The sequence below is a fragment of the Podarcis liolepis genome, assembly GCF_965112155.1.
Source record: "Podarcis liolepis genome assembly, chromosome: 1".
Taxonomy (NCBI): Eukaryota; Metazoa; Chordata; class Lepidosauria; order Squamata; family Lacertidae; genus Podarcis; species Podarcis liolepis.
In genome coordinates this window covers 64,511,929-64,538,826 of record NC_139554.1, presented here as the reverse complement: position 1 = coordinate 64,538,826, position 26,898 = coordinate 64,511,929, and the positions used below count along the sequence as shown (strand labels likewise).

General features: G+C 40.6%; 1 protein-coding gene across 4 annotated transcripts in view; it reads right to left on the bottom strand.

Annotated features, from left to right (window-relative positions):
• Positions 1-26,898, bottom strand: part of DNAJC24 (DnaJ heat shock protein family (Hsp40) member C24) — a 43,561-nt gene that overhangs the window by 14,665 nt on the left and 1,998 nt on the right. For 3 of the 4 annotated variants that reach the window (XM_083466055.1, XM_083466054.1, XM_083466056.1), the window contains exons 2-3: positions 19,700-19,820; positions 402-540 (exon numbers count right to left, since the gene is read on the bottom strand). In XM_083466055.1, the coding sequence (XP_083322181.1) occupies positions 402-540; positions 19,700-19,807 (247 nt within the window). In that variant the 5' untranslated portion in view covers positions 19,808-19,820. Of the gene's footprint in view, positions 1-401; positions 541-19,699; positions 19,821-21,885; positions 22,027-26,898 lie in introns of all 4 variants that reach the window. The other variant, XM_083466057.1, reaches the window with a different exon arrangement.

The following is a 26,898-nucleotide window of genomic DNA, read 5'->3' as shown; positions in this document are numbered from 1 at the left end:
ACACAGATTACTCAAAACCTGTATCTAAAATGCAGCAACAGAATGTAGCAAAGGGCATAACTTAAGTAATTAAGAACATTTAACGAAACTGCTTTAAATACTGTCAAATGAGAAATGGCTAAACTAAGTCATTATTATCACCCAAGTTCTACATTCATTAGAATTAGTGTAACAGCTACCACCTAATGCTTTGTCAAAAGTAATTTAGTGTTTTTACTGCTTAATGGAGATGGAGTAATCAGTATAAATAATGTATCTAAATATGGAAGTGGGTAAGAGCAAATGAAGTGTTTCGGTCAAACAAAAAGCATTTTGAAAAAAGACCACTGAGCTACCACTCCAGCTTCTGCTCTCAAAAGCTGCTGCTGCTACTACTACAGCACTCCTTGGCAGGAACCTACCACGCCGCTGCAGGTCATACTCTTTTTTTGTCTCTTCATTCCCTAGAATTTTCCACGCTCGATCAATTTCGATGAACCTCTGCATGCGCGCCTCCACTTCTCCTGCTGGCACATCTGCGCTCTGTTTGTCTGGATGATACTGCCAATCAAAAGAAGGAAAGGGGAAGGGGAGGGGGGATGGAAGGGGGAAATCAATAGTAAATATGAGATCTATTTTAAGTGTATGGAGGATGTATAGGTCTGAACTATGGTGCCAAGGAAAACAAACAAAGGAAGCGGCATTGGCCACAAGAGATTGCTGCCAGGTTAATTAGACCACTGGAATAGCAGCAAATACACCAGTGGCACAAATGTCACAATGTGCACTGACAGCATTTTCTGGATAATTTGCTGATGGAATCATTGGTCTTATGGACAATTTACCTAGAGAGAATGACTAATGCAAACAGAAATAGGTACACACAAATAAAAATAAAAAATAGGAGTAAGGGGAAGACTATTTTGATTTAACATTAATTTTTTTAGCCTAATGTAAATAACATACAATTTTTCTGTGGTTACTTTTTTAATATGTAGGTTTTGGCGTTGAAACAGTCAACAGAAGATACAAAATAGGATATAAATTTACCATAAATGTAATTCTATTTTTAATCTATCATTCACCATCTTTAATTTATTCCAACCCAGTGAATAAAAAGCCTTTCCAAATTTCTAAAGTCATGGGTCACTGGATACAACATTTTGTGCTGTTTTCAGTTTTGAAATAATGTTTGGGGACAGGGCTAAAAGGTAACATGCGTAAGGGCAAAATGATACAGTAATTTCTGCATTAGTTTTGCTGAACACAGGATTGTAAAATTAATTACATTTTAGTAAATATATTAAGAAATGATCTGAATTTCTAGTATTTGTATAGGTGTCACCAAAAGAAACCACCTCCCCAAACAACCTAAAATTCTAATGCCATTTGTCACAGTTCTCTCACTTATTCTTTTAAAAAACATATATCCTACCATTAACTCAAAACATCTCCACAAGGTAGCATAATGATTATTTAAGCTAAGGTATAAAATTCTGAGCAAGCACCATTCCAGATGAAAAAGTCATACATGGGTTTAGAATTTGTAATGTATAAAGGAGAAAAACATAGCTTGGCATGACTTTTTTGTGTGTGTGGATTGTGTGCACAGTCTTAGATTTAATGACCAACTAGTCTTCTTCACACCATTTGGCAACTACTTTTCAGTAGCTACTAGGAATATGGGCAGAGATTTCCAAGTTTGTCTTTCAACAGAAAGTTCCTTCTCTGTCCCCAATGCTTCCAACATCTTTCCCTAGACTTGGAGGACAACATCTGTTCACAGATGCAAACTGGCCATCTCTTTTTATATGTGATCCCACCTAAAGGAGGGATTGTGTGGCAAAGTCTCAATGTGAAATGTGGTCCCAAGTTATTGCAAAAGATGCAACTGGAACTATATACATATCTGCAGTGGAGATTTGTCTCCATATTCATTCTATGTCATAATCTACAGCGAACGGGTTCTCTGGAAGGAGGAAAGCAACCTGCTTGGATGTGTGACTTGGTCTCCTTTAATGTAATGGCACGAACCATGAAAAAAAATGTTAACTACTTCAAATTTCCATAATGATTTGTCTTTTTTCACTACCCTGATCCAGCTCAGGAGATCCTAGTCTTACACCTTAGCATACAAACAGGCTTTCGTGCACTTGCTGAATCAGAAAACATGGTCGCAAATTGAATATGCAATGAAATTCACATATGAATCGGTAACCTTCAACCACCTTTCGTTAATCATCTTTAAAAATATTACTAAGTATAACTGGGGTTAGATTGGTGTGTTGTTTTCTGAGGAGTGAAAAGCAAGTCATTAATATTTAAAAGAATTACTCAAAAATACCATGAAAACGAGTCTTGTCTGTCAAAAAAGAAAAAAAAGAGAGTGCAGGAACCTTCTTCAGTGAATACCTTTGAAATTAATAGACGCAAACTGCCTGAAATCAAAGCTATAAATACTGTATGTACCAAAACAGGCCACAAAACAATAATGTATGGGACAAAATAGTCTTATAATACAAGTTATTAAATTTGTCTCATTATTATGAGTGGAATCCAATGATGTCTGCCCAGTTGCAGAACTGGGCTTCTTCTTCCTATAACCCCGCTGTGCACACTCCAAATCTTTTCCAAAGGGTCCCTTAACTCTCTAGAGCGGGTTTTGGGTGTCACTCCATATGATTAATCTTAGCAAATTCTCTTGGGTTTCGGAAGAAAACAAAACGAGAGGATAACTTTCCTGTTCTGGATATCTTTTATTACGCAGCTATGTTTGCACTTCTAGATAAATAGCATTGCTATCGGAACATACAGCACCTAGGGATGCTGCTGCTGTGCAACAGCGTCCCATTTCCCCTCATGATATACACACATTTCTGAGACAACCCAATTTAGATTTTCCTTTTAACATGTTATTGCCTTACAGTGCAACTTTTGCATATCTAGTCAGCAGGAAGCCCCAATGAGGCTTACAAGGCAAGTACAGGGGAGGGAAACCTCTAGCCCACAGTTTCTCTCTCCCAACCCCTGCATAGCAATTGGGCTTTTAAAAAAAGTTCCTTGAGGCCAACTGTAGTTTTTTAATTGCTGTGAAGGGCAATTTTGGGTTAGGGCAGCAACTAAGGAAGGAAGGGTTAACCCTCTCATCCTTGTGCAATTGCCCTTGAAAACCACCCCACACAGCCATTTCATGACTAAAAAACTTACACTGGTGCCAATGGTACCAAACGTTTCCAAAGTCCACTTGCTGCATTGGGGTGGGGTGGGGGAGTGATTTGGGAAGGGGTGGGGTCACAGCTGGGTAGGGGAGGACTAACTCAGGCAGAATAAGATTCCCTACCTGTCACGGGAATTGGGGTCGCTTGTGTGTAAACCTCCAGCTGTTCCAAACTGCTTAGGGGGGGTTGTGTCTTTCCCTGACTGAGCAGCCCTTTGCGCTGCTGCTCAGTCGCTAGCAGAATCCGTGAGTGGGCGTCTCCTAAATTTCCTCCAGCATAAGAATTCCTTAACGGACAACCTTCGCCTCGCCTCTCTGCGCGGAAGCCTTCTGCGCAGAGTGGGCGTGCCGAGTGGTGGTCCTCTACCCTCCCCACTGACTTCACTGGAAGAGTCTCGGAGCCTCCCCTCCGAACTGCTCTCTGCCTCTCCCTTCTTCCTGGTGTCACCTGGACTTCTTTCCCCAGAGGACGTTCTCTCTCTTCCCTTACTAGTCCCCTCTCCTGCAGAATCTGGGAGCCTCGCCTCTCCACTCTGCTCTGATGTCAGTTCCCTGACACTACCCTTGGAGTATACATGAGTTTGACCAAGCTGCGGGAGGCAGTGGGTGACAGGAGTGCCTGGTGTGCTCTGGTCCATAGCATAGCTATCAACTTTTCCCTTTTCTTGTGAGGAATCCTATTAGGAATAAGGGAATTTCCCTTAAAAAAAGGGAAACGTTGACAGCTATAGTCCATAGGGTCATGAAGTCGGACACGACTAAACGACTAAACAACAACAACGCTTGGAGTATAGAATCCCAACCCTAGGATAGTTTGTGGAAAAGATATCAGAAGCCTGGGAACAGCAGCTTTTCCTGTGCCTTGCCCTTGCATTGTGCACTCCCCCATCCAACACACTTCCAAAAATAAAGCAAAAATGCTTTGAAACCCCCCATCCCCCGAACTAGAATGGAGCAAAGGGACACTAATCCAACACTAGCCAACCAGGCACCACAGTAAGTCAGCGATATAATTTGTATATATTATATTAAAAAAGCCGCTGTATTATTTTGAATTTATTTAAAATATTTCTAAATCACTGTTCATCCAAGGATTCCAGGATGGTGTACAATTAGCATTAATTCACACACAATAATAAATATTACAAAAGTCATAAGAAAGAATGAACTGAAAGGTTTGATAACAGCTAACTAGCAGGACAGAAAAAATGCCACATTTTTAAGTGTCTGGGCAAAAAATAATGTCTTAGTGCCAGTTGTACGTTTTGCAGGGAGGGCCTTCTAAAGCCAAGCCACTGCTACAGTGCAGGTTCTTTCCTTCGTGCATAAATAGCAACTTCCACTAGGAACATCCTGTTTCAAAGTACAGTGGAACCACAAAGGCTCTGTTGAGACTAAGATCCTGAACTTGAGAAAGGTGCTGAGCACAGGAGCGAATTAAATGTTCTTCAGCAATGTTAAAGTAGGTGTATTTAGACTCAACATTCTAAATCTATTCCCAATTCCTGTCTGCTGCCGGGGGTGGGGTGGGGTACAGGATGAATTGCTCGCATAAGTAACATTGATTCAATTGGGATCCAAATACTGGCTTCAAAAATCCCAAGTGTAAGAAAAGCCTAAGGAAAATGTATTCTAGGAAAGCAAGCATATGCCTTACTTCAACTGGCACCTTGCTGTTAAAAAGCTTGGGGTGTGGGCCTGAGAAATCCAGGATCAAATCCTTGTTAATCTGTCTACTTAAACACAATTATTACTTGGCCTAAGGGCATATGTTAGAGCATTCTTTTTTCTTTAACTTGGAGACACTAGGGTCCTTTAGATCTAATGGGTAATGCATGGGTAATTTGGATGACCTGAACAAGTCCCTTCCCCCACATGAACCCATCCACACAGTAAAATTACTTTTGGAGGCCCTTGTACAGGTGCCCACACTTTGGAGGTCAGACAGATGGCCACTGGCAAAATTGCTTGCTTTCCATGGCACCCCTCTTTAGAAGACTCTATCTTGGTTAGTTCACCTGTACCTAATTGCCTGCCTTTTTGGTACTGGACAAATACATATTTATTTTCCTAGTTTCTTAAAATTCCAGCTGATATTTTGTGTTTTATTTGGCTGCAATGATTCTTCTTGCCTTATTGCTTTCATTTGATATTTAAATGTCATTAGTCTAGTAGTGTGATCTGTGATATGTTTTTTTATGTCATAGCCACTCTTGAAGTAGTGATGCTGAAGGGTAAAATATGTTTAAAATATAAATAAATTAACAAATGATTTCTCCATGCTACACCATGAGGTGGGTGTACCGGATTTACCTGTTTTCCACAGTGCTACAAGCACCTCATACAGTCTGAAAATAACTTTTTCATGCAGATCTCTAGCATAGTGTAGATTCATAGCAAGTTTATTTTTATACTGCTTTTCTGATTGAAGAATCCCAAGGCAAGATTCAGTTAAACGACAAAATTAAAAGACCAACATCTCAAGGATAGCAGGTGATGGACCATAATTATAATACTAACTCCTCTACAGTTCCTTCTTCCTCTGAGCTCCGATGTAAAAATATCAATGGGGAATGTTCTTTTGTTTTGTACTTGGAGGCTGTGTGCATGTGTGGGAAGGTCTAAACCAGCATTCAAGACTACAGCATCCTACTGTGGTGTTCACAGCAGCTTGTGCATCAAAATGCTTGAGTCCCACAATTTATATTTATTGGAATTAAAATAATGAAAGCAAAGTGGGGGAAAGTAAGGCAGGCAGTTTTACACTACTTAGCATTATTAAGCCAGGGGATTCAATTACATACTGCTACTGCAGAAAGAACATCTTACCTGTACATTTACCATTACAGAGATGTGAACAGAAACAACAAACTTGAACCCTCAACTTTGCTAAGATTATGATATAACGTGGGAAAGCAACTCTTTCTGTCAACAAAGGATGTCTGCACAGTCACACCTTGGTTGACCAACACCTTGTGAGTCAAACGTTTTGACTCCCGAAAGCCGCAAACCTGGGAGTGTTCCGGTTTGCGAACATTCTTTGGAACCCAAACGTCCGATGCTGCTTCTGTGGTTTCCAATTGGCTGCAGGAGCTTCCTGCAGCCAATCGTAAGCCGTGCCTTGGTTTCCAAACCTTTTGGAAGTCGAACAGACTTCTGGAACGGATTCCATTCAACTTCCGAGGTACGACTGTAGTTACTTAGAATTATAGTTGCCTCTTAAAATTAATTGTTCACAGTGGCTGAGGATTTAAAATGAGTATGAAGGGCTGATTACCTGCTCAGAAGTAAGACCGTGTATGTTTGGTGGGGCTTATTCCCAGATAAAATATGTTTACTGTTGCACCGACCCCAATCTCTGAGCGGTGCGAGATTCTAGGAGGTCCAGGCACACCCACAGGGTTCGGGTTCCTCAGAATGAGAGACAGCAGAGACTGTGGTGTCTTTAGGATATATGGTTTATTCACACATATATACAACATGAGCATATGATGGAGGGGCTCACAGCATTAACACCCCAAGAGGATCTTGGTTCTCCCATAGCTGCAGCCTTGGATTCAAAAGAGAATCAGGCATGGCACTGTCTCTTGCAGCTGCCCAGCCTGCAGTCTGCCACTTCTTGCTTCTAGCTCACACACACAACTACCAGCAAGTTGTGGGAAGCTGCCCACCCATATTCTGTCTGGCATAGAGTCACTTCCTTTGTTACCTTAATGGCCCACACTTAGAGGGTCCTTACGTCACCAGGAAGCTATCCTGGCTATTCCAGGAACTGAATCCATGCTGGATCCAGGAAGTAGAAAGGGGCTCAGGCATACAGACCCCCCCACCCCGGCAACTCAGCAATACTGAAACTATATATTAATATTCCTACCATTTGACTGTGTAAAAGTTCTATAAACTTCAGATAATAAAGCATTAGATCCACAAAATGTTTTACTGTTACATTTCAAGTTTTTAATTCCCACAGTGCTGTATCATGATGGCTTAGTTTGGGTGACGTTATTCCTAGTTTATCAGTTTTTAAGGGAAATGAAGTTTCAAATTAAGTGACAGTATATTTTTTTTAGCCATACTCACATTTTCAGTGGTAGTAAGTTTTGAACTTTCCTACTAGCCATGATCTAGCACATGCTCACAAGCTCAATCTTTGTGCAAGAAAATTTGGAAGGATTTGAGGAAGGCTGGGGGGGGGGGGAAGAGTTGCTGAAAAGGAGAAAGGACATGCACAATTACCGTATTTTTTGCACCATAACACTCACTTTTTTCCTCCTAGAAAGTAAGGGGAAATGTCTGTGCGTGTTATGGAGCGAATGCCTGCGGGTGTCGGGGGGATCTGCTGCAGTCGTGAGCAGAGGATCCATGGTTCCCCTTCCTTCCCTCCTCCGTGGTTACAAAGCATGGATACACATGAATCCTCAGGATTTTTGCATTGGGCTACTCCAAACTCACTGTCAGATCACATGTCTGTGGCCACAGCATGAACCACAAAAATCATATATCCACTATTTTGTTTAGAATATTTTTTTTCTTGTTTTCCTCCTCTAAAAACTATGTGCGTGTTATGGTCTGGTGCGTGTTATAGAGCGAAAAATACGGTAGTTTGCACACATCCCTTTGAATGACTAATGTCTCAACAAATGAAACTGATCTGTAAAAATGTTACTGGGGGGGAAAAGGAGAGAGACATTGCTCATACTTTCTAAACCAAGAAAATCTTTAATAAAAATACATTTAAAAAAATTACTACCACTGTCCTTTAGTGTAGCTGAAGCTATTTTGCAGCATAGTATTAAAAACTAAAGTGTGGGAAACATCAGTATCTGGTTACAAATGGAGGGAATTAATATGATTTAAGTATAAGGGGCCTACATTCACCCAAATACTTTGATTTTTGTAGCCAGTATTCATAGCTGCATTTCATATATCATGCACTCCACAATGTGGCTAATTATTTAAGATACCTACTGTATCAAGGTAAAGCATACAACGCATAGATCTGCTGTGAAATAGTTCTTCCAATTTGTGAGAGAAGTCACCAGAGGGAGGGGGACAAAGCCCGAAAAACCAACTCAGTTAGTCAAATGAGAAGCCAACAGAAATAGCAGCAGCAGTAGTAATAGTAGTTTCACAAGCCAGCAAATGGCAATCAAAGATACAGACATCTGAACTTCATGGGGCGAGACATTCCATAACACTGGGAAGGCCCTGAGTTCCACTGGCAGTGGAGCAATTTTCACTAATTCTTCCGCCTCTCTGTCATCTCCTGTGATCTCTTGAAAAGCTACTGCAAAGGGCTGACAGAATCTCTTAAACAGTGTGGGTGATGGCTGTAGGTGGAAAGAAGAATTGGTGAAAGTAACAATCCTGGCCATTTTCCTCCAACGAAGTACTGGTACTTCTCCTGGATTCTGGTTCACTCCATGAACTGAAGGAGCCCTTCTGTTGCAAAGAGTCAAGGCTGGATCTACTGCACCATTGCCAACCACGATCAATCTTACTTCCACCATAGGTGAGACACAGAGAAGGACTTCCTTACCAGATCTTAATACGTACAAGATGATCTGCCAGGTCCAAGTCAAAGGTTCCTCTTACAATGGAAAGAACCAACAGTTTGTATAGTGACAGGAAACAAGCTGGTAAGTAGTGTGGGTGATGCTGGATAGTAATGCAATCCTATAAGTTGCTGCTACTATCAGGAACAACAAAAATTTCAGAAGATTTTCAAAACTAACCTCAAGTAGAGTGCACAGTAGTAATCCAATCTAGATGCATGCGACCACTGTAAGGGTCATCATCAGAAATCATTCTGACATCATCAAAAATAGATACTGGTAGCCCCAAATGGGCAAGGCACTCCTGGACACAGTTGCCATCAAGGAATCCATGTTTAAAGCTAAATAAATTTATGGATTCTTTAGGGGAGTACTGCACTATATAAAACAGTTTTAATTAGCACAAATGCTGTTCTTACATCAGGAAGTTTCTAGCAAGGCTGCACTGATACCTTGGCTTATATATTTATAGTGGCTTAGATCCAGAGTTGCCCTTCTGTGAATTTCAGGGTTGCATCCAGAGAAGCCGCTGAGAGTGGCTGGGGCAACCCAGTCAGATGGGTGGGATACAATAATAAAATTATTTAAATTATTATCTTTTACTCATGGAATCTCCTGTTCAAAGAAGGGCAAGGGATTTTGGCCAACCCCCTTCCTCCTCCTCTGCCCTTCCCACTGTTCTGGAGACTCTCCAATTTTCCAGAGCAGATATTCTGGAGTCTGCAGGCAGGAAGAGGAAATCAGCAAAAAAATAGTCTCCCCTTCCATTCTGAGAGTGGAGCTCAAGGAACATTTTTGAGGAAAAAAATGTATTTTTATTCCACCTTTTGGAATAACCTCAGGGACTGATAAGAAAAACACTGAAATACATACATCTCCAACCTAGAGGAGGGGGGAACCTACAATTGGCTGGTGACTAAAAATTAAAACCTAGATTAAACAAAACCAGAAGAGCAAATGACGCAAATAATTGTTATATGCACAGTGAGAGGGATGAGTGATGGAGGTGGAGGGGTCACGATCCAAAGACATGTTCTTATGTCATGCTTCACAAGTATAAATTAAAAAGTTGAACCCCCGCCCCCTTTGTTATGGTGTGCCCGTTGCTAGTGGCATAATGTGCTTTAAAATAAGATTCAGGTTGCAATTGTAAACTGACTTGCCTGGGAGTAAGCCCTATTAAATCCAACAGGACTTACTTCTGAATAGGCATGGTAAAGATTGAGTTGTAAATCATAGTGCAGGGTGCAAACATATCCTTTAGTACACCCAGTTAACCTGAGGCAGAGCAAGCAAGCAAGCATTTGTGCTTATAAAGTTGGAGAGGCTCAATATTACAGGTCTGAGAACGAGGTAAAGCACCAACTAGCCAGTTCCCAGCAAAATCAGTGGGGGCTTCTCAACACTTCACAAGACCAGTTCCTCAGCCAAGCAAAATCCATTTGAAGTGTTTTTCTTTAGCTACTATACAGACTTAATGACTTGCACATAAAAGGTCTTGTACAACAGCTAGCCTGAAGCAACAGTGCACTCTTTGCTCTGTGGCCTACATGGTTCATCAGGTACTAATTAGGTAGCATGTTCTGTCAACGCTTTCATGCTTTTCTTCTATTAATTGATCATTCTGCCAAATTAATGACATTGCTGTACCAGCTTTGAATTCCCTTAGCTCCTTTACCTGTGAGACACGCAGAAGCAAAAGAATACCCCAAAAGGTCACAAGTTAACTGTCCCTGTTCAAGATTTGACGTCAACGTTAAAAACATTTTGCTGAAAGGTTAATTACATCTACCTAGTCTCTATAAACATCTCCTTGAGACTAAATCATACCCCTCTTATCAAACTAACTAAAAGAACATAACTAGTACACAATATTAGGAGCATGGATATAGCTGAAAAGAATAAAATAGTGTCAAAACACTCGATTAGATATTTAAAAATAGTCTAAAGGAGAAAGGAAAAGGAGTAAAAAGGAAAAAAGGAGGGAGAATCAAAGACTGCATGCAATATTAGTTAGCTTTGGCTAATTGTAAAAGAAATTAACCCTAAGTGTGACACACTTCTAATTAGCAGGACACAATCACCTTCTCTAGTTGTTTAATAAAAAGAGTTTACACATGCATGTGGAAATTTTGCATTTGGACTCAAGGGAGAGAATCATATCTACACATTTCTCAGGGCAATCCTTTAAAGTATGTTTAAAACAGCATTATTTTCAGTCACCCTTATGTCCATTCAAACTGCAAGTACAGCAATGTGCAGTAAATTATTATTTAAAAGTCATTATTAACACTGTCACAAAACAATTTATAAATTTCAAAATCACATATTTTAAAGATATAAGGCATGTATTATGAACAATTAGAACATTATAAATAATTAAGACATAATGTTTCATCCATTTTTACACTGCATTAGGACATAAAGTAAAAACAAAACAAAACCAGGGACAAAGAGTTCTTCATCAAATACAACACACTACTGCCACCTAATGCATGCTCAAATAATACTTCCAAAGGCATTGAGTTTTCTCCACACTATTTATAAAACAGAGCAATACCAGTGGACCTATTTATTTCATTTGGTTATCATCTTTTTAATTAATGCTTTCAGATTTATAATTTCTCCCACCCAGATGTTTCCCTTAGACAAGCATAAACATACATTCTTTCAAATATACAAGCTAGGAAGTAGGGACCACAAACTCTGCAGATGAACAAAAGCAAAGCATTTCAATTGCAGCAACAATAAAAAATACACAGAAAATTAGCAAACGTGCATATCATGAGAAAACGCTCCGTGGATACACAGTGGTACAGTTGCTATTTTGACAGATAGGTGTTATATGGAAAAAACTAATTTCTCAACGTATGAAGAGGTGCTTAGAGAGGGTTAAAAAACACAACCAAACTGCCAGGTTCATCTATGCATGTTCTAATGATCACAAAATGACCTTTTAGTCTTCTTATGGACTCAGTTTTGAAATTTGATCTCTCTGAGTTCACATCACCAACCTACAAGTTATGACCACTGCCTCAGTGAGGTTCTGAACTCATTTAAATACACATATACCTCTAGACATAAAACCTCAGTTTGGGCTTCAGTGCAGCTGTACACATAGTAGGCACAATTAACAGCATTGCTGGCTTTCCCACTGGAAAATCTCTCAGATATTTCAAGGACACTACAGATTCATCAGTCTCTGAGGGTGGGCAATCTAAACGGGCCCACCACACTAACAGGGGGGAATTGCCATCATCAGTTCAAACTTAACCAGATAATGGTCAGACCCTTATCTTCAATCTATCCCTCATATTGATACGGATACAAACTACATCGAGGGTGCGTGCCCTGCCTGGTGTGTTTAGAAAATAATAATAGTAACAACAACAAACGAACAACAACAACTTTATTATTTATACCCCACCCATCTGGCTGGGTTTCCCCAGCCACTATGGGCGGCTTCCAGAAAAATATAAATAATAATAAAATGGCAAACATTAAAAATTTCCAGACACAGGGCTGCCTTCAGATGTCTTCTAAAAGTTGTGTGGTTCTTTATCTCATTGACATCTGAAGGGAGGGTGTTCCACAGGGAGGGTGCCACTACCAAGAAGGCCCTCTGCCTGGTTCCCTGTTATTTCACTTCTTGCAGTGAGGGACTGCAAAACATCCATGAAGGATGGAATCCAGATCCTATGGAGACCACATTGCAGGGGAGGGGTTTTCCTCACTTAAAACATCAGCTTAAAAGAGTATTTACCTCAAGTTTTAAATATGACTTTTTAAAAAAAAATGGGACAAATTGTAGTGGGGTGTGTGTTGATTTTCAGTGGGGATAGTTCTATGGATTGGAGGTTCTCAGACCTGGAAATTGGGAAGACATACTTTGTGACTGGGTTGCACTTCCCCTGAAAGAGTATGTAGTTGGGGACTACTCCTATGGCTTACTATCTGGAACTTATTAGCCTGCACTGTGCCTTAAAAAACATATTTTAAATTTCTGGGCTCTAATTGTGTCTTTTACCTGCTCTTATTGTTATTTGTGATCATTTTAGTTGATTGAGTTTTTGGCATTCTATCCTGCCTTAAAATATGTTATGATGAAGGGTGGCTATAAACACACTAGCAAACATATATGTCTCCCTATAACGAAATGCTCTGACATTTCAACAACAATAAAATATTTGATGTTGTGCAGCATTAAAGCAATTCCACATTATGATCAAAATGAGGTCAAAAAGGAAAGAAATGAGGATAAAAACAAGAGAATAATAAGAGAGAGGGGGGAGAGAGATCTTGCTAGTAATCATTTGCTGGACTTCGGTTCCCCAGCTCTAAAGTTCAAGTCCACATTTACCCTGAACTTACTAGGTGGCCATGAGCTTAGCATAAATTACCGTATCCTTCTGTAAAATGGAAATAATAGCTTTGAATTCCGGGATTGCTGCATCTCTCTCTCTCTCTCTCTTAAAAAAAGCTGGGGGTGGGGAAGTGTAAACATTGGGGGGGGGTCTTTCCCCCAAAGTAGCAATTTCAGTAAACCTTCTTCTCTCTCCTCAGTCCAAATGCAAAATATCCTATCTCACAAGGCTAATATGAGGGTAAGTAGTTATATAAACCAATAACAAAATGTTAACAATGCTACAGAAATGATTCACAACTGTCCTATTAAGCTGAACTACTTAGATCTGCTGACCTACTATTCTCAGCACAGCCTAACATATCCCCATATAAAATGAAACATAGTTTCCTTCCCACAAATACTTTAAAAGTCTCTAAGTCACAGGTGGCTAACTTTTTTCTACCTGGAGGGTTTGGCACCTTTCCAAGGGCCATATAGCAGTGCTAGACCTGGCCAAAGTTGTTGTGCCCAATGCACTCACCACACACAAGCAGACCAGCCAGTAGATAGGAAGGTCCAGCATCTCCACTGTGCCACTGGGGTAGGAGGCTCTCCTCCAGCCCCAGCACGGTCTTGGGGAGCACTGCTGCATAAGACAAAGCATGTCTGCACTCATGCATTTCACAGAACATTACCTAATTAATGAAAAGTGTAATATTTGGAGATGTATGGCTTGCACGCAAGCATTTTTGCGGGTGATCACTGACCATTTAAAAGCACGCAATGTCCCAAAAGATCCAGTGGAGATCCCACTTTGGCTCCATGATACATACTGAACACATTTATAATAAAACATTTCTTATTCCATGAAACTGGAAAAAAATCATTAAATGTAAAATGGAAGAAGCCCTCAAAATGGTGGTGAAAATTGGAAACTTTTCAATGATTAATTAAAATCATGAAGTTATGATGATAAAAAGTGGAGACAGCTGGCAACCCTGAAAAAAAAATGTCAGTCATGAAATTCTGCAGTGTGTTTTTGCAATAAAAAGAATTCTCTATTGAACACAAAGCTAACTATGCTACTACTTCAGAAAAATTAGCTTTGTTAGACAGATAATGCACACACATTCCTCAGTCAATACACATACACATTTTGATGTAAACAAACTCTCAGAATACCAATGGCCTTTGAGGAAAGTCTCTTTTCAAATGCAAATGTAAGTCCTTCACTTACAAAGATATAAAGAAGCGGTCTTAGACAACATTTTTGTCCATGGCACAGGTGAAAAGGTCCATCAATATCAGGGCTGAGCTGCAGTTAATAAATTGCAAATTTTAAGCTATTAAAGAAGTAGATGAAAAAAGGAAAATTAGACCTAAGAACAACTTTCCATTCATTATGTCTGAGTGAAGAGAGGGTAGCCAGAAAGAGTTAGCTCTTGTGCTTCTATGTCAGAAGGCAGGGCTGAAAATCCAATCCCCAGGTAAAGATGTTGCCTGAGCTTCTTGGAACCTGTGCAACTCTTATTTAAGATATTTATAAGCCACTTAATCATCAATATCTCTTGGTGGTGTACATAATAATACATCAGAGAGAGAATAGAACAATGACAAGTCCTCACGAAAGAAAGAAAGAAAGAAAGAAAGAAAGAAAGAAAGAAAGAAAGATTTTATTAGGGTCCTGAAGTTCAGCAATGTCAGTGCCTGCATATTATCATTTGGAAAGGGCATCTACAGGCTTGCGCCCACAACACTGAATGCATGGTGTCTTGTAGTTCCAAGCAGTGCATATGAGCCATGGGGGATCACCAACAAATACTTGTTGTTTAGTCACTCAGTCGTGTCCGATTCTTCGTGACCCCATGGACCAGAGCACACCAGGCACTCCTGTCTTCCACTGCCTCCTGCAGCTTGGTCAAACCCATGTTCATAGCTTCGAAAACACTGTCCAACCATTTCGTCCTCTGTCGTCCCCTTCTCCTTGTGCCCTCAGTCTTTCCCAACATCAGGGTCTTTTCCAGGGAGTCTTCTCTTCTCATGAGGTGGCCAAAGTCTAGCCCAAATATCTCTAATCAGGCCAGGCAATAAGGGATCAGTAGAACTTTAATACAACCTGGACCAAAGTTATTATATCTTTAATAGCTCTTAAGAAGCTATTAACTTAACCTTAAAAGTTGCAAGCAGTTGTGTGCTGTGTTCCAGTGTGTGTTCCAGTTGTGTGCTGTGTTCCAGTGTGAGCAATTTTTTGCATCCCTCCCCCAACAATCAAGCAGCCAATCGCCGCTTACAATCTCAGGCTCAAGCCAAAAAAAAACCCTCAGCACTACCCATGTATAAGACGACCCTAAATTTTGAACCTCATTTTTGGGTCAAAAAAGCTCATCTTATACATGGAAAAATACAGTAGGTCTATTCATATGCAAGCCCTGCTGAATTCAATGAGACTTATACATAGGTAAGTGAATAGGACTGTAGCCTTAATCACACAGAAGGCAAATATCAAAAGAGGAAGAAACATGCACAGTTTCTTTCATGAATTTTATATTCTATCTTTGGTTAGAGGTCTGCTAGAAGGCACATATCTGAACTAAGTTAATATCAAAAGAGTGAACTGCATTTAAAATGTGGTAGATATTAAAGCTTTGCAACTTTCAAATATTATTCCCTATAATTGGCATCTATCATTCACCTTTAGAATACACTCAAGTAAATTTGTTCTATACTTCAGAATGTATTATATAATCTGTACCATCAGTTTAAGAAAATAAATCACACAATTTAACCCAATCACAATGGGCACTAACCACTGCCAAAGCTGGCAGGCTTAATTTTAGATCTACCAGCTGTGCTAAGATGCATGTACATGTGACCGTAACACCCCTAAGTTCTCCCTGTCTATTACTTTCAAACAGACAGGCTATCAACTTGAACAACAATCCTGCTGTCAGACAGACCCTGGTTTTAGGAAAACTCAAGTACTCCAACTTTGTTATTTCAGAACTGGCCATTATGGCAATTTAAGTTTTAAAAGCCACTTGTTTGGAAGTAGAAGGGAGGTTTCAAAGAACAAAGGGGTCAACAAATATGGTTTGAAGTGTAGTTTAGCACACAGAAAGACCTTTTCATCCTGGTGTGTCTCTATTCTTAAGTCAGTGACCAGTAAAAATGTTCATATGCTAACACATGTACATTTTCTTTTTTGCTGAAGCAAATGTGTGAACAATTTTTTGGAGGTTTGGCTGGTAGATAGATAAACCAACAGCGACTATACATTAGTAACTTAGGCCCAATGATCTATGGTCAACATTAAATAATGAGAGTTAGGATAATATTAAATATGTCTCCCTTCCTCTTGGTTCTTCGTTCTCAAAACTAGCTAATAAATTAAAAGAATGTATGACAAATATATTCATTTGTAATGAATTTTCTTAAGCTAGAAGATCCCAAACAAAACGTTCACTTAAAAGAGGAAGTTACAGAAAATGTAAGTAAGTAAATAACTAAATAAATCAGTGAGGGTTTTTAAAATTAGACCCACCAATTCACATACAAAACACTAATTGCACTTGTTAAAGTAAGAGGATTATGAAACTTGAAGAAAAAAATTAAGACAGAACCAGCAAATAACTGTGCCCTAACTATAGAATGAAATCAACATAACCCTGATTTCAGATGTCACAAATGGACAGCCAGACCCAACAAGATGTACCACAGTAGGGTGCTTCAAAAGCAGAAAACTCATCAGGACTCAGGAAAGTGATCACGAGTATGGGACAAAATAGTGTTTTAAGTGTTTTACAAGATATCATTTCCCTAAAGGATGACAGTCAACACCACAAAAATCTTTTGCAATAAGCAGGTTTAAGTATGAGTGTTTATGAGATAAAACATTAAGTTAAATCATAGCTGGCTAATGGATAACACCACACTCATCCTGGTGAGCATGGTGAACAGATTTATTGAAGTTTGTTGTTAACATTAGTCCCATACAGGTATTCTCCTCCTCACACAATTAGAATTGTGCAAGTGGAGAGTGAGGATGTGATAAGGGCCATATTTTTCGCTCCATAAGATGCACCTTCTCCCGCTGGAGCCTTGGCAACGGGATAGCGCCTGCAGTTCAGTCAGCCTGCCTCCAAAGGCAGCAGCAGCGAAACTGAACTCATTGGCTTTCCTGGCGGCTGTACTAACAGCCGCCGCCACTCTTTTCAATGAGCCTCATCCTCCAGCCGCAACATCTATCTCCCTGGGCAATGTTTGCTCAGATGTTACTTGGCTCTGGCGGTAGAACCTCTCTCTCTCTCTGGCCTGGCATAAAACCACAGCAAACACCTGCTGCAACTACAGCCGCTCCCCGGGAGAGAGGACGCATGGGGAGGGGGGTGGAGAGAGAGAGAGAGAGAGAGAGAGAGAGAGAGAGAGAGAGAGAGAGCGCTTGTCTAGATCAGGCTTTGTTGTTGTTAATTTGTATACTGTCCTCCACCCGAAGATCACAACATAAAAATGCAAAACAAAAACAGAGCAAAAGTGAAATTTGCCGCCTCGCCTTGCAAACAAAACCCAAAAGTGTTGCCTGGCAGCCTTGCTTGCACATCCCAAGGGATAAAAAGACCCGTTTCTTCTACAGTGGTACCTCCGGTTAAGAACTTAAATCATTCTGGAGGTCCGTTCTTAACCCGAAACTGCAATTAACCTGAGGTACCACTTTAGCTAATGGGGCCTCCCGCTGTAGCCATGCAATTTCTGTTCTCATCCTGAAGCAAAGTTCTTAACCCGAGGTACTGTTTCTGGGTTAGCGGAGTCTGTAACCTGAAACGTCTGTACCTGAGGTACCACTGTGCTTCTGGGCAACGTCTCCCTCAGAGCCTTCAGACACACATGGGCATCTGGCAGCTAAACCTCGGTGTAAGAGGCAAATATATTGCTTGGCAGGAGCTCCCCGTCCCAATTTGACAGAGTGCGCAAGGGAGAAAGTCTGCACTGGCTCTTGGCTGCTCTCATGCAAGTCGCAGAGCCCCTCTGACGGAGGGAACTCTAAAGAGTGTTCTAAAGCCCTCTTCCCCCGCCTCGCCTCTCCCCACCCCCTCACGCGGGCGGGGGATGCTCGCACGGGCGACATGCCACACCCCCGCCGCTCCAGGAACCAAAGTCCCCAGCTATGCTGGGCCAGGGACCACACATTCGCTCCATAAGACGCACAGACATTTCCCCTTACTTTTTAGGAGAGAAAAGTGTGTCTTATGGAACGAAAATCACGGTACTTCTGTCCCCTCCAGTGTTGCCTCATCACCCTCCAGGGCAGATATCTGTAGAGTGAAGCCTGCTGTACTTGTGGAAGCTCCAGACAGGATTTAGTGCCCTGATAATAAAATCATGTGGAGAGTCTCCATGACTATGGCAAGCTTCCCAATGCATGCAGGGCGGCAGTGGCGGCAACAGTGGCAAAGCACTCAGAGCTACCTAGCATGTTCCTGCTTTCAGTTTCATCATGTGAAGAGAATGCTTAATAGGGCTCTTGAGGACTACGAAAGAGGAAGTGAAGTCTGGTGTTCTAAAATTATGCTGAATGACCAAGCTTTTGGCTACCTCAAATCATATTCCCACACCTTCAGGAGAGAGTCATTTATAGAATTGGTTTACCATTCTAGTTCACAGGTATGACAGTTTTTTTGGAACTACTTATTGCACCACCCACCCTGTCTGGTTCATAGACTATACCGTGACAGCATTTCCTTCCTCACCAGTACCCATAAGCAATCTGAGATGGGAAGACAGCCTCAAACCAGTGAGGGATTGTCAAATTATACCAGCAGACATGACAGGGTCAGATAGGATACAGAAACCACAGTACTCTTCATCCCTCACGTGCTATGATAGTTCTTTCCCTTTACATCAGGAACACTGATGGGAACACTATAGTAGCAGCAACATATAGAACACGTCTATACTCCGTCTCATCTAATACACCTTTACAATATATACCATTGGGTCTATATTAAAAACACTACAGTACAGATACTACAGAAACTCACAAACAAAGACGTTCTACAAATACAACATACATCCAAACTTAATAAATTTTCACATACTTGTCTTTTAATACCATTATTGCAGCTTAATATACTTTTAAAGAGAAAAAAGCCTTTTTTCAGGCAGTGCCTCATGCTCAGTTTATCCAGTGATGCCAGTCTGGTGCTAGTGACATTATAATTGCTTCCATGGTAGCAAATTGTAAAGTCACAAACACTGATTGATTCATTTCATGCTGCCACAATTCAGAAGGGAAGGTCAGGCATTTTCTTTAATTAAGATAAAGAATTATTTATAAGTTTGAAGAGAATTCTTTTGCCCCGTTTTCATTTCACATGATAAAAAAACCCAGAAACCAGATTCTTTTATATTTTCAGAATGCTGGGGAATGCTACAAAGTGTCAGGGTTATTTAAGGAAGAAGAGAAACCAGTTTCAGTTTTATCTAATAATCTACTTGCACACATGATATAACTAACACTTACTACATTGGACCCTGTTTATGCAACACTTATCAATCAAATGTTATTTTTATTTATTTTGTCTTTCAAGAGGCATGAAATAAACTTACCAATAATATAAGCTTTTGATATTTCCTCTTCAGTTCTATCAAACTGTCTGATGGTTCTGCACCCAGAATGATATACCAGTCCTTGTTTGGTAACTCTTCAAAAGTCATTGCATTCTAGCATCTGTTTTAATGAAAAGAACCAAAATTAGAAGGCAATCATGTTTTAAAAATTATTTTTATAATGCATAAATGTAAGCAAAAAACTGAGGCCTTGAACTCAGGACTGGTAATACAATAGCTAAAATGAAAATTATGGCTTTTGCCTTAAAGGAGTACAAGAATTCTTTCTAATAAGCACTGAGATATGTGTATCTATCAAGGACTCTGGGCAAGCATCTAATGAAAATCAAGATTCACATTTTCTCAAAAGAACAATTATTTGAATTGTGGCATCTCATTTTATCTAACTAGCTTTGTGAGCACTTCCATTGAAATTAGTTATGCTAGAGCAGGGTAAATAGATGAAGAACCAGTGTCAGAAACTGGGATACAAAAGCTAGGCGCTAAATGGCTTCTGGGACCTGGGTTGTGGGCACCCAAACAGAATGTTTGTCACCATTACAGGGGTCAGCAACACTTTTTATTTATTATTTTGATAGGCATGAACTAATACACAATTCACATGACACATTGTTAATACCACATTTTTAACAGAAATTGATAATATGTGTTTAATTTGGTGTGCATGATAAAAATAATGGTGGCATACTTCAGTTTTCAAAACACTCTACACTTTATTGTTGAACTCCTTAATATATAGTCTACCCTTAACATATACTTTGAGGCTTTAAAGCACATACATTTCAGTAATCCTTGAGTGTCAGCCAGATTCAAAAAATGGCATCCAGACCTTTTGAGGTGCTTGCAAATGAAGAATCTTTATGTGCAAAATGTGCCTGGTGCCCTGCCAATTTTGAACCTTGTGAAGAACTGCATCAAAAACTTATAATCCTCATATAACTGAAGACAATACTCCCAAACTAATTGGCAGAAGTATTGCAGAGCGATGGAAAAAACACCTAACAAGTAATACCCAAAATAAACTTTTTAAAATCCGGCATTTAAGTTCACTACATCTGATTTTTATATTTGGGGGGGGGGGACTGTAATGAAGTACTGAAACAAACAAACAAACAAACAAACAAACAAAACTTTTTAAATATTTATTTCACAGTGCATTAGCTGTGATTGAAGAACTTGCACTATTTTGGACTTGTGTTTCTTGAACAGTAATTTCTAGTCAAAATAAAAAAAAATCCTTCCAGTAGCACCTTAAAGACCAACTAAGTTAGTTCTTGGTATGAGCTTTAGTGTGCATGCACACTTCTTCAGATACACTGAAACAGAAGTTGCCAGATCCTTCTATATAGTGAGAAGGTGGGGAGGGGTATTACTCAGAAGGGTGGTGGGAATGGGTGATTGGCAGATAGCTGAGATGAGCCTGTTGACGACTCTTAACGACTGCAATAATACCCCTCCCCACCTTCTCACTATATAGAAGGATCTGGCAACTTCTGTTTCAGTGTATCTGAAGAAGTGTGCATGCACACGAAAGCTCATACCAAGAACTAACTTAGTTGGTCTTTAAGGTGCTACTGGAAGGAATTTTTTTATTTTGACTATGGCAGACCAACACGGCTACCTATCTGCAACAGTAATTTCTAGTTTTGAACTTGTCTTTCGAATTGTGTTTCTTGAACAGTAACTTCTAATTTTGAACCTGAAAGGACTTTGAAAATGAGGAGTAGTTTTAAAAGGGTTAGCAACAGAAGTGCCTAAAGTAGCTCTTTGGATCCTAGACATTAAACACTTTTCTGGTAAAAGAATTCTAGGTGGTGTATATTACCAAGTACTAATCCTACTGAATTCAATGGTATTTACTCCTTAGGAAGCATGCAAGATTGAAGCATTACTTGTTGACTAGTACCACTTGGAATTACAGACTTGAACAAACTTTCCCAGCTTCCAAAAAAAGGGGAACAAAATACTGAAAAGCAAACAGAACCATCTTCCAATCTACCATGCCTAGGAGAATGGCAATCCTGATGCCTCCCCTCAGTACAAGCACAAAATGCAATCAGTGTCAGGCAATGGCTAACAGCTCATTACATTAATGAACAGCAGAGAAAGAGAAAGCCTTTGTAATGTGCTGACATGATAATGACAGCTTCTCATTAACTATATACCAGAGAAAATTCAGGGCCAAGGAGACAACGATCCAAGGAACTGGAAGACAGGGGAATAAATATCCACGACTCTCGCAGCAATGGAGATACTTCATGGCCCTTGCAGAAGTCATTTCCTCAACCTGACATGGGCTTTCTGAACTGTTAAGGAAAACACATTTTCATGAAGTGCATTGAAGGACGGGGTAAGAAATGCTTGGTAAGCAACTGGTCCTCCAAAGAGCTTTGAAAATATATTTGGACTTCAATACTCCTCAAAAAAACCCTAATGATATTATTCAATAGCAGTACAGTGGAACCTCAGTTTTCGAATGTCTCCGACGAATGTTTTGGCCTTCGAACGGAGAAAACCCGAAAGTAACTGCTTCGGTTTTTGAATGATTTTCAGAAGCCGAACGTGCGATGCAGCTTTCGTTTTGAGTTTTCCTGTTGTACTGAGGCTTCTGCTTTCAGTTTTCGGTTTTTGAATGTTTCAGAAGTCGAATGGTCTTCTGGAACGGGTTATGTTCGAAAACAGAGGTTCCAATGTATAGTGTCACTCTGGGATAATACATCAAGTGATGGGACAGAAGCATTGGTAGCACTGTCTCCAGTTTCTACATAGAATTCTCAGTTTCTACAAGAAAGAGAACAACATGTGTGTTGTCCTGTATCAAAATGGAATCTGGGTAGCCCTCCACACATTTCAGCTGTCCTTTGTAGGCAACCAAAATTTTGTGGGGTCTAGGACCTGAAGGGGTAAAGTCTTGTCCCTTATACAGTGCTACTTCTCAGAACGGCAACCCAAGCCTGGAGCCAGGGGTAAGGGAAGGGAAATCATTCCTGAAATTGTGTACAAAGCTTTGGTGGGTGGTGGAGACATACACCTGAAGGAGCACAACCTCTCAGCCCAATTTCTTCCACCTCTATTACACCTTTGCCAACTAAATACAAGGGCAAACAGTTGATAAGGATCTGTCATTCGATCTGTGACTAATATAGTCTATCAGTGAAGGTTTATACCTCTCATCCCCTTCAGCCAATGTTGAGTGAGGACATGACAGCACTGATGGCTTTTTTTGGCCTTTGTGTGCAGTCACAGTTTCTTTTGGCTCCACTGCCAGAATTACTACAGTCTTTCCCACACCCCACCAACTCAAAATACAGAATACCTGCCAATCAACCAGGTATTGTCCCTCACTCTGGTCCAACCAGCGCCTTCCTGGAGTTCTGGTAAATAGTTGCAAAAAGGCTTCTCAGCTCTAGGAGTTCCTGGTGAGACAGATTATCTAGATCCATTTCAATCTGGTTTCAGGCCTAGTTATAGGGCAGGATGTCTTTGGTTGCCTTGGTGAATGACCAATAATAGGAGATGGGGACTTCCGGGTTGGCGCCTCTGGCAATGGCGGATTTCCTCCGATCGGGAGGAACCCGCTCTGTGGAAAACAGGGTCTGAACCGCCACGGCGAGGCGGAGACCCATCAAAAACCACAGGCGGGAGAAGCCTGTGGACGTGGGATTCGGCTGGCACCTTTGCGCCCCCTCCACTCGCGGGGAAACCCTGTTTTGGGGATCCGGAGCGATGTGGGGTGAGTGGCGCGGTGCTTTGAATCGACTGCTTCTTTCACGGAGTGAAGCCGCATTGCTGTTGCCGGAGAGCGCTGACTTTTTCCTGTGGACAATTGGATTTCAAACAACTGCCCGTGAGTAGAACGGAAAATTGGACTGTGAAAATTTTTTAATTAGGCACCGAAAGCGGGAAGGTCTAAACAGAAAGTCCGCCCTCCGCTTTTTGTAGATAGATTGAAGCAAAGACACGGCAAGCTAGAGTTCAGAAAGTCGTTTGTAAAGGACTAAATTTTCATCATTTAAAATTACTGAACCCCCCCTTGGAAGCAGGAGAAGAGGGGGGAACCTTTTTTAGATTGTTTAAACCTGCAGAAGAGAGAGTAAAGAAAGGTAATTTTCCACCGTCTTGAACCTGGGAGCGGGGTGTCAAGACAGACGTTTTGGAGAAGTTCATTGACTATGGACAAACGCTTTTGACATATAGTTAAAAGAATAGAAACATATTGATTCCATTGTTCCCTTTCACTTTTTAAAGGAACAAAATATTGACAAAATATCTGAAAAAGGAAAACTTTGTTGCTAAATCTGCCTTTAAAAAAAAGAGAGAAAAAAAGACGGATACAAATAGAAATTGCTTCCCCTACTGGGAGCTTGTGAAACTGTTTTTAAAGTTGAACTGGGGAGTTTTGCAGCTGTAAAAGATTAAAGATCGTGGGACCAGACTTCGACCTTGAACAAGAATGTGCTCAGAGGCTTTGGTGCTTGCCTTTTGCAAGACAAGTGCTTTATTGGAACAGTTACATGAGAAAATGGATTTGATGACAGCTGCGATAGGAAATTTTGGACAGGCAGTGGGTACCTATATAGAACCCACTCAGGAATTAATCCAGGAATGCGCTTTGACAGATGAGATGAGGGAGGAGGCTGTTGCTGGACCTCGGGTGGCAGAGATGGAGGGAGCTGTGGCCCAGTGGGAACATGAGTCGTTGGACTTGATGAATGAACCTGGAAAGAGTCAGACTTGGAGAGATGGAGTTCTGCTTGGCTTGGAGATGGGGGGGCTGGATGGACCCCCCATGCAGAGATGTTTTGACTTTTCAAGTCTGGCTTTAAGCCGGGGGGAGCTCGGAGCTGTGGGGGCCCCTAATTTTGGAGGGGCCTTGAAACATGCCTTTAAGTATCACATGGATTTCAGTGTTGACTATGGAAAAGGGGCTGACTTGTTGAGAAGGGACAAAAATATTGTCAAGTTGGAGTCTCCCAGAGTGAAAGGAGCAGAAGACAAAGTAAAGTACAGGTATAAACATGAAGAAGACCTGCGGAAGGGACATGGTAAAAGACCAAAGAGCCTCAGATATAAGGTCACCAGGTTGATGGACTAGATGGATGGGACAGAAAGGACTGACAAAACCCGAGACCAGGAGAAGAGACGATGGATGAAGATTGGAAGAAAGTTTTAAAAATTTATTTAGAAAAGTATCATAAAATTAACGAGTATTAGAAAAATGTTGGAATGAAATTATTTGGCTTTAGCAGAAATGTTAAAAAGAATTATGTAAGAATATGATATGGTTAAAAGAATTTGGTATAAGTAAGATTTAAGTTTTAGGGTTTTTTATGGTAAGATAAGGTTAAAATAGATAAAGGTAATTTAATGACAGAATATTGTGAAAGATGGAAAGGATTTGCTGAGATAATTAACAATTAGAATACAAAAAAGGGAGGTGTGAGGAGGTCGATGAAATAAGTTAATGAAAGTTAAGGATTTGGGAATATTGGATTTGTTTTTAAATTTGTTGTATATCTTTGTTTTTTGACTGTGTTGTATTGTGTGCTTTGTTTTTTCTTTTTGATTTTGGTTTCTATTGATTTGTATTGTTTAATTGTTACTTTTATCTATTGTTGTCTTTCTTTTCTCTTTTCCTTGTTTTTTCCTTCTTTTTTTCTTTGTAATTTTAAAATTTCCAATAAATATCATTAAAAAAAAAGAGAGAGAAGCGAGAAGCTGCACAAGCGCCCTGGAGCTTTTTAAGGCGTCGCTGCAGAACTCGGGGGCGGGAAAGAGGGGTGGCTGCTGCAGGGCACCTGGGGGCGCTCGCCTGTCTTGCAGAGGACGCTGCAAGTGCAGCAGCTTAAAGAAAGGATTCTTTCTCTTTCTCTCCCACAGTTCCTACGTTTGTGTGTTTAAATTTTTTTTTATTAAAGATTTCCTTGGTTTGCAAAAAAAATAAAAATAAATAAATAATAGGAGATGAGAAGGTGGACTGTTCCTGTTGGTTTTGCTAGAGCTCTCAGCAACTTTCGATACGACTGATCAAAGTATCTTTCTAGGCCGCCTTGCTGGGATAGGATTTGGCAGCACTGTTTTACAGTGTCTTCAGTTCATCTTGGAGAGACAAGTCCAAAAGGTGATACTGGGGGACTCCTGTTCAGTGCCATGGCTGCTGGTCTACGATATCCCTCAGGGTTCTGTCCTCTCCCCCATTACATGAAATAACTGAGAGAGGTTGTCTGGAGTTTGGGGGGTTCAGTGCCACCAAGATGTGGATGACACCCAACTCTATCTTTCCTTTCCATCTAAATCTGAGGAAGCTGTTTCAGTGCTAAACAAGTGTTTGGTGTTAATAACGGGCTATGTAGGACTACCTCTGGAAGGTGTTCAGAAACTTCAGCAGGTCCAAGATGCTGTGGCCAGGCTGCTAACCAGAGCCAGGTGCAGAGAGAACAGAAACTCCTTATTACAACAGCTCCACTGGGTACCAGACCATTTCTGGGCATAATTCAATGTCCTGGTTATGACCTATAAAGCCATATACAGTTTGGGTCCAGGCTATCTGAAGGACCATATCTCCCTGGATGAATCTGTCCAGGGGAGGCAAAAAAGGACACAGGTCTCAGGGCAGCTGCCTATTTATTAATAGGCATGTGTGTTCAATGTCATTTGATGAGTAAAATGTGAGGACTTCATAGAGTGATTGGGAGATTTATAAAGCCCTTTTCTGTTGTTAATGTCTCCAACTTAAGCATATCTCTTGTGTTCCAAGTCTTTCTGACAAGTGAGCCACAGTCCTCTCAGTCACATCAGTGAGGCAGCGGGTATCCTATTAACTCCCTACTTTTTAAAGCACACTTAGTTGTGGACAAATAGAACAGGGAAAAACAAAGAATCACAATCACAATAGTTTGGCTCTCCCTATTTCCAACTGAAATATTGTGACTGGTACCAAGCAGGTGTGGCATAGAGATGGGAAGAGACATTTGATCTCCACATCTGTCATAGTCCTGGTACCTAAATGGCAACTCTCAATGAGTACAGGAAGTGACGGGAGCAACAAGGAAATTAAGACTGCAGAACTATACCCACTGGTAATTAATGGAACTTACTTCTGAGTAGAGACAGGATCACACTGCTTAATCAAGACAAAAGAAATTAGTTCAGTTTGGGGCGATTGTTATAAAGGACTT